At 33.2% G+C, this 9,184-nt stretch overlaps 1 protein-coding gene and 1 long non-coding RNA gene across 2 annotated transcripts; both read left to right on the forward strand.

Annotated features, from left to right (window-relative positions):
• The first annotated feature begins 1,490 nt into the window (after positions 1-1,490).
• Positions 1,491-3,570, forward strand: LOC117169760. Its single transcript, XM_033356265.1, has 8 exons — positions 1,491-1,557; positions 1,779-1,877; positions 1,965-2,072; positions 2,554-2,646; positions 2,772-2,843; positions 3,026-3,130; positions 3,203-3,253; positions 3,346-3,570. The coding sequence occupies exons 1-8, from the start codon at positions 1,491-1,493 to the stop codon at positions 3,369-3,371; spliced, it is 621 nt and encodes a 206-aa protein (XP_033212156.1). The 3' UTR covers positions 3,372-3,570.
• A 523-nt stretch (positions 3,571-4,093) lies between these two features.
• LOC117169178 lies at positions 4,094-6,853 on the forward strand. The gene is made up of 3 exons (XR_004466622.1): positions 4,094-4,189; positions 6,405-6,655; positions 6,814-6,853. It is a non-coding gene; the product is annotated as an uncharacterized LOC117169178 (long non-coding RNA).
• Positions 6,854-9,184: the final 2,331 nt, after the last annotated feature.

Below are 9,184 nucleotides of genomic sequence, written 5' to 3' on the forward strand. Positions count from 1 at the left end.
CCTATCTCATCCGCGAAACCCTCGTTTTTAGTCCCTCACATATTGAAAAACTGAAAAAAATTCAAAAAAATCCCCTAAAATTTAGACCTAAAATTGTAGGTCTGGATGTTAGGGGATTTTTTCAGAATTGTTGTCAGTTTTATATTATTTCAGGGGATGAAAACAAAGGTGTTCCGGATGAGACAGGGGAATGAAACATTTTTTAGTATCTTTGGACATCAAATGAAACCATTCCGAAAAATAAGATTGTAGGTCTCGGTGTCGTATTATTTATTATGATTTTTTTATTTTTATGGATTGAAAAAGGGTGTGTTCCGGAAAAGGTAGTGGTGTGCTACCTTTTGGATTTAATGTGGGCATTACACAATCATAGAATCAAAATTAATATTTTAGGTCTGGACGCTATGTCATTGTTTATGATTTTTTCGATTCTTAAGGGTTGAATTGGGGTGTGTTCCGAAGGTGCTAGGGGTTGAAACTTTTACGCGTACCTTCGGTTATCAAATAGATCTATTTACAACTTTCAAATTTTAGGTCGCGCGCAAAAAAATTTTTCTGTAAATTCATTTTTTTTAAAACGTTGCAAACTTCAGCGATGTTGTTCAGAGTTGAAAGAAATAAAAAGTAATTAGCTAGAGTATTTTGGATCTAAAGTAAGTGATTAGTTGAAAGAGGTAAGTTTAAAGTGAGTGATTAAAATTTTAAATGTCTTTGTGCCGTTGATAATAACCATGGATGACAAAACGCAAGGATGTTGCAGGTTATGTTAATTGCCAGTTATCCCTCGGCGTCCGCAGGATGACTTTTCTTTAGCTAATATCTTGAATTGTCTGTTATTTTGTTGTCAAAATAGTAGTTAAAATATACTGCTTTGAAATCACCTAAAACATTAAGGAAAGAATCCATGAAATAGTATTCATAATTATTCTTTAATTATTACAATTCAGGTAATACAACTTACATAGAACTGAAGAAGTACCAGGTGGTACTGTTTCTTCAATCGAATAATAATGTAAGAAATGGATCAGATTCAGAAAGTGATGAACAGGCTAATTAGAGGAATTGTTCTTAGAATCAAGTATATTCCGTTCCATGGCACTGGCTGAGAGTTGACGATGAGGATCGAATTTTCACTAGTTATCCTCTTCCACCATACCCTAAAACGACAATCAATGAATTTCGCAAATTGGTGAGAAATGCGTCGCCACCTTTAGAGATATGGCTAAAATACCTCATCGAATTACGTGCTAGTAAGTTTTTCATCCATCTCAGAGTACAACGCAGATTATGCAAAATATTATAGGATTGGAAAGTTTCTTAAAATTATTAAATTCTAAATTCCAAAACATCTTCTGTCAAAGGTATCAAAAAAAGCTATCCCTCTCTCTTCCTCTTTCCTCGATCTCTCACTTTCTTTCCTGTGCCTACTCTGTACACCACTCTCACGGAATTCCGCAGTGAGCGTATTCAAACCTTCTACTTCGCGAAATATGGACCATCATCCCCTTCTCATCGCTTCTTCTCCACCAATATCTGATTGTGAACCTGAAGTTCTGAGTATGGAGACTCTATATTCAACATTTTTCTGATTCAAATTACGCTCAGCACGATATTTGGAGATTTAATTTTTAATTTTGAAATTGTAGATAACGTCGAAAAAACGACTTTATGAGCGCCTCAGCACCAATTCGAGTCAAAATTCCAAAAAAATTGTGGTAAAAATAAAAATTTATGTTCATTAAGAAAACATTCGAATTTATAGTTTTAAGAATTCGCAGTTGATTTTACGAAACTTCGAAAAAGAAAGGCTAGCAGTGAACCTGAAGATAAATGTACCCTCCTGAAGCGCAGCATATTGACTACTGACGATAAAGAAAGTGAGTTTAATTAAATTACGTTTAATACGATTTCTGAAGGTGTAGTTTCTATTAAATATCCTTCTCCCTTGAATTACATTTGATAAGTATTCTGGAGATTGAATTTGCAATTTTCGAGTTGCAGACACGACGGAAAAAACGACTCCATTAGCGCCTCAGAAGCAAGTCCACCCCAAATTCCAAGACATAATAATGGTAAAAGTTAAAATTTATATTCATGAAGACGAAAATTCGAATCAATACTTTAATAATTCGTGGTTGATATTCCCTAGGATCAAATTTAATTTTGACAATTCGCTTTACAGCAATAGGATATACCGGGATATCCTATTTGATCCCATTTATCTCCCAGGTAGTCCCAAGGATATCCCAGGGATAACCCTTCGGATATCCCGCAAGGCGGAAAGTTGGATATACCAGCGATAACCCCAGGATATTAAGGGTAACCCTGGGACGTTTACAATTACCTTGGATATCCTGGGGTTATCCCTGGGATATCCAAATTTCTGACTTGCGGGGTATCCGGCGGATTGTCCTTGGGACAACCTGGGAGATAAATGGGATCAAATAGGATATCCCGGTATATCCTATTGCTGTGAAAGTCAAAATATAAATGTATGATCCTTAATATTTCCGAAGTTTGTGTATAATGGAATAATTAAATTTTCTTACACAGTTACGAAAGCTCCAAAAAGAAAGGTAACCAGTAAATCTAAAGAGAGAGGTACACCAAAGAAGCAAAGCATATTTAGTACTAATGAGGAAGAAAGTGAGTTTTATTGAATTATTTTCAATGCGATTTCTACAGGTTTAGTTTCTATTGAAGATTGTTGTCACTCGAATTTACATACAATACGATTTATGGAGATTTCATTTCTTATTTTGAAATTGTAGGTGACTACGGGAAATCCGACTCCATGAGCATTTCAGCACCAAGTCTGATCGAAATTTCAAGAGGAAATTCTGGTAAAAGTTAAAACTTATATTCACGAAGACAAACATTCGAATCAATACTTTTAAGAATTCCCAGTTTATTTTCCCTGCGATCAAATTTAATTTTGCCAATTTATAATATGATTATATGATCTTCACTCTTTCTGAAGTTCATGATATGTATTGTTTACTAATTATTAAATTTTCTTTCACAGTCAGTTCACTTCGAAAAAGAAAGGGCTCAAGTGAATCTGATGATGCAGGTATACTTAAGAAGCAGACCAATAACTGCAGAATATTGACGACTGCCGATGGAAGGGGTAAGCTATATTGAAGATGATATTGATTGATATGGGAATTCTATTTTAAAACTTATTGTGTTTATTTCATAGGAATTCTCAAGAAAGATGTCTTCAGCCCAATTGTGACAGCCAAAGAAAAACGTTCGTCAAAAATCGAATAATTTATAGTTTAAATGCGTAGTCAGAAATTGAATTCTTCTCATATTTTAAACTATTTTCTATTTTATTTCCAGATAATATTGGGCTATTATTAAAATGAATGCTCATGGGACATTATCTGCTCAATGTTCAGTAGAAGAATTAAGCAAATAAATTAACCCATAAAATGTGCTCATGTACAGAGTTTCGAAGAAAATGTTGGTAATGAACAAAATGTGAAGCGAATCCAAGATTTCGCAGAAGCCTTCGATTTGAATTTACCATACGCCCAGCTCTAGGAATTTCAAACCTTCCATAATAATCTAGAATGCGATCAAAGAATACGGAAGCGTTTCGTAAGTTTATGATCTAGTTAATATTGTACATCAATTCATCTCAGCACCCACAAATTAAGAGAAATGAACCTAATGCTCACGCATTTTGTCAACTACTTTGCAATCACTGAATAATGGTGAAACACCAATTAATTCCAAAAATTTATTCCGCCAATAGTTTCGATGCTCAAAAATTATTTCAACTACTTTGCAATCACTGAATAATGGTGAAACATAAATTAATTTAAAATATTTATTCCAGAAATCAACGCTATCAGATCTGTTCACGACCGATATCAGTATTACGCTAGCCCAGAAGAATAGGATACAAAAATATATCTCCAGAAGCGTGATAATGCAATACACTGCACAGAAGAAGACGGAAAAAAATCGCTTATATTTAAGAATATGCGATTTTATAGAGCAATGCTAGAACTAAAATATGAAATATTTATATAATGTAACCAAATATTTTTCTTCGCATTCTTATATTGCAATTTTTTCCAGATGTTATGAGTTCAAAGTACAAGACTCAGAAGCTGGTTTTAACTAAGAAAGATTTTCTTAGAGATCTCGGATTGACACTTTCCAACGCGAAGGATTGGTAAGGGTACTCTCTGCTACGAATAAAGAGGATAATAGAAATAGAAACTCCACTTGAATAATATAACAGGAATTATCTAATTGATCATTATATTTCTTATATATTATATTTTCTTATATCAATCAATATTGTGCAATATAATATATAATAAGGTATTAATATATATGTCGTCTGATGACATAAGACGGTCTGGCCAGCGCCCCGAAATTTTTCCACACGGGTACTGTTATCCAAAAATGTTTTTTTTTTTTAAATGGCCACCAAGATCAACCGATTTAACTTAACGTTTTATTTATGGGATTATTTGAAGTCCAAGGTATACGCCAACAAGCCACCAAGGAATCTAGCTCAATTGAAAGCCAACATAGCACGTGAAATCGCCGCCATTTTGGCCGAAACTTTGGCCAACGTGATGGAAAACGCCGAAAAAGAGCACAATTGCTAAATGCGCTCATTTGCGCGATATTATTTTTAAAAAGTAGAAGGAACAAATCTCCTTGAACTAAAATAAATGATTATCTAAATTAAGAACCAAACAATTGATTTTTTCATGTTTTTTCTTAAAAACAAATGGTTATACTTTAATAACCAACCCTGTATAATGAAATAATATTGCATGATAGTTCCTAGCAGCGATGTAGGATATAACTTACAATAATTGCCTATCCACATGCGAGGGAAGGAACTAGTAATATCATAATATTAAACAAAATACTAAGGGAGATCAAACGTATATCAATAGGACAAAAAAGTACGATTATGACAATGATCGCTAATCTGAAGGAAACAGGTAGGATATTTAAGAAGTGGTTCCAAACAGGAGCTGGCATGAGCAAAAATTTGATGACATTCCGAGATAAAAAAAATTGGGACGGTGTAGAAAATGTTTTTCAAACGAGCTTAAGAACTGTGGTAATATTAAATTTAATTCATAAAGATTTAAATACATTTTTGGATGACTGCGAACGCATGTTCATTCCAAGAATTGAAAACTAATTGAATATTTCGGGTAATATAAAGCTTGTGTTTAATTTACTGAGATTTTGAAGGCAATAGTGACTGGTCAAGAAAAAGTAGATGAAAAACGTGTTTCTACTAAAAATGACTTTATTATGAGAACCACAAATATTGGTGGATGGTTTGAAGAAAAAGTCAGAGATTATTCTAAGGTTGAACCGTCAATCGTAGGGCTTTTTTGCAACACTAAATCATAGGCGGGGGGGGGGGGGGGGGGGGGGGGTTGATTCGACCAATACTTTAAAAAAATCTAAAAAGTGTTCCTTAATATCTGAAAAATGAAAAACTATTGCCTTTTAAAGAAAAACTATTGCAAGAAATTTTCACGCAATTAAAACCTTTAATTTTCAACATGAACTCATCCATTATTTTAGGTGTAGATGCAGGAGGTTTTGATAGAAATATACACATTGTTCTATGCAGAATTATTTATTTAGTTACAAAAAATTACTTTTTGATCTAAATATGTACATAGAAGACCACGATTTTTCTTATTCAAATAATGTAAAGTGAAATCGTAAGGTAAATGCAGCTGTTATCGTTCGTGCTCCTATTATCGTGCTAAAAACAACTGATGCTGGTTGAAGTTTGATAGAAATCGTTAACTTGAGTGTTAATATTAATAAATGTGCCCTTCTTTAGGTTGAGTCTTCAACTTTCATTGAATTACCTGATGTTATACAAAGAAAAATAGTTTTCATAAGTATTAAAAATAAGGCCTTATACATTAAGAGAAATTTATGGTACTGGGGACGTGGTTGTGTATAGTTCAAAATGCCCTTAACTACTTGTTATACATTGAGAAAAAAATTCAGTATTCTCAACAAAACCATTTTGTTGAGCAGTTTTTGTTTTCGAGGCAAGACTTCGGTTGTTAGGACAAAACTATTTTGCTAATCCTTAATTTGTTGTCCTGAACAAATTTTTGTTGAGCAAACAAAACTATTTAGTTAGGCCAACGAAAGATGCAACCACGCATGCGAACTCGTTCAGTTAGATCACGTGCACAAGTGTGCAAGTTAATTTTCATGATGGTGGATAATAACGGTGAAGTCGCGTTTACCGTTCTCGTGAAACATACGTTTTAAAAATTTTATAATTTATACTTTCATACTTTGATACTTGATACCTAGTTAATTAAATAGTTTAATTGTCCATTTATCGTAGACTGTATACAATTTCATCTTTCTTTTCGTAGAGCATGGCATTAATAAAGATGCGTTTGAGACTCCCACGTCTGATAACAATTTCGTTGAAAAACTCTTGACAAACAAAGTGCTTGGAATACAAATAACATTTGAATAAAAGCTAAGAAATTTCATCGCGTTAAGGGAAAAACGTATCTCCAATTCAACATCGAAACAGGATAATAATTCTCTTTAAACAGTATCAAATAAATTACCAACTGAATTGTTTGAAGGTGACGATGATAACCATTCCGTGTTGGAGGTAATTTTTTCATTCTTTATAGTTTTTGGTTTTCTTTTTCTTAAATTTACATTATTAAGATAGGAAGCTAAAAAAACTAAATTTTAAAACAAAATATGAAATTATTTCTGAAAAAAATTAGCAAAGGTAATTACTTCAGGAATTTACGTTTTTAATAGAACGAAGGTAGAGAGACAAGTCCTTAAGGTGAGGAAAATATTACCAGAAACCAAAGAAATAATTTAGAGAATTATCTACCAGGAAGTTCGACAAATTCGTTTCAAGAAGGTGGAGAGGAAGTCGATATCAGAAGTGTTCGAAAACTTTTTATAAGTTATATTATAAAAGTATTTATAATTAGACAATTAAAAATTTAAACCTTTATAATTGAACAATTTCTAAGGTATCAATTTGTAAATGTAAGCTTCTAAATATGAAAAATTTTGTATTGAAGGTTTTTAACATGTTACTACTTTAAATTTAGCAGTATTTAACTGTGGAAGAAAAAAAAACAATTCGAACTGAAACATTTAAATTTTACGACTTTCATTGTAATCCTGTAATTTGAACATACGAGTGAACATAATATATTCTACAAAATAAAAAAAATAGTTACAAATGACCTAACTTAACAATCGTAATTTACAATTAGTAGAGCAATTTAATTGATGTTAACGGTTCGGTACTTTGTAAAATAGAGGTGCTTTTACTTGATGAAAAACAAAATTCGGTTTATTTTAAGGTATTTAGACTGTTACGTGGTGAATAATAAGTATGTATTTTTATGTTAAAAACTGAATTACAGACAGCAATTCAGGACGTCTTTATTTCTCGAGGGTTAGAACAGAACAGAATATGCGCCAGGCCTGGACGCTACACTATGGCCCTGTATTCTAGAGAGGCACGTATGGCCCAAGGGTAGTAGTGGGAATAAGGTATGAGAGTTAGGCTCTCGTAACGCCCCCCTTTCTAGATAGTTTTTGGTCCTCCAAAATCTACAATTTCACTCTTCCAGGTTTAATTTTGATACCTGTTTCCAGTAGGGGTCGAGCGCTTGCCGCGTAAGTCACTACATGTGGTTGTACGTCGTTTTTGTTATTTATACAAAGAAAACAGATTTTCTTAGGGATACCATTAGAGAGTGCACTTAGTATTCCGCTCTTGTATAAAACAAACAATACAATGCAAGCTATTGATATGTAGCCTAAATATTGGATCCATTCCAGGCTAGTCTCTTTCCAAGTTTTCATTCGCCTGTGCGTTGATATTCGGTCTAGCATATTTTGAGTGTCATCCAGGCTGAGTTTGGCTCTCCTTAATTCGTCTACATTTATTTGCTTGGGCAGTTGTATTAATTTTTCTTTAAGTTTATCAAGACCTTTGTGTTCGTAATTAATATCATAAGTTACATTTATCGTATGCGTTTGTTTATTCTCTAAATGCCTAGGTAAATTTAATTTTTCGTAACCGTTGTATAGCTGACAATTTTTTCCATGAATTAGATTGTTAGTTTTGACAATTATATTTTTACGTGCCCCTCACATACGATGTCTAAATCAATATCTACTGTTAGTATAATTATGTATCCGTCATTAACAAGGATAAAAGTTTCTTTATGCAGAAGGTAGGGGGAAAGATTGCAAGTAGGTGTCACATATCGTCTCAAAAGACTTGCTTCACAATTTTCACTTTCTGATAACTTAATGTTTGGTTTGTTACGTTCACAAGTAAGATATTCACTGATAATTTTACATTTCTCTATAGTTATTCTGTCTATTGGTACATACGAGTCGCGATAGGGTATTACATATTCATGATCGGGGATGATAGATAAGAACACACTGGCAGTTTTATGAGGAATTGGGATTATGTGTTTCAAAACTTTTTAAAAACTTTTTTAAAACTTTCTAAAACTGGGATATCTAGGATGTAGGTAAATATCCCTTGCACGACAGCTACTGTTAACTTGTTGATGTCAATTAGATGCTGATAGTTTGACTCGTCGTTATCAAAGTGATTACCATCATTAGTAGCATTAATAGCTGTGTTGATATCATCGTCCATCTCATTAATTGGCAGAGTAGCCAACATTAATTTGGAATTTACAAAATTATTTAAGGTGTTTGCGTTTACTCCAGTGCCAAGGTTTCTCAGAATGTTTGATTCGGTGTTTATTTTTCCTCATAGATTTTCATAATCCGTTGATGAGGAATCAAGTAAAATCTTGAGGCTTTTGGTGTTTTGGAGATATCACCTACGAAATTAGCTAATCCTCTTTTTTCTCGTCCTTTGCCTAACAATTTGTGTAAAATTTGGATTTTGGATTGAAGCTTGTCGTATCTACCTCTCGTTAGTTGTATCTCGTATACGGGAGTGCACTTCTTTCCACAAGCTGTTTCCACTAGATGTAAAGTGTAATCTATCGCTGAGACACGTTGCTCGGTGGTCGTATTGACTCCTATTACACAGGCCCACAAAAAAACAAAAGTGTCTGTGCAATTGATCAGACCTATATATTCTTATGTATTTTTCGACGCTGAATCCGAATTT

Source organism: Belonocnema kinseyi, chromosome 3 (assembly GCF_010883055.1).
Source record: "Belonocnema kinseyi isolate 2016_QV_RU_SX_M_011 chromosome 3, B_treatae_v1, whole genome shotgun sequence".
Classification (NCBI taxonomy): domain Eukaryota; kingdom Metazoa; phylum Arthropoda; class Insecta; order Hymenoptera; family Cynipidae; genus Belonocnema; species Belonocnema kinseyi.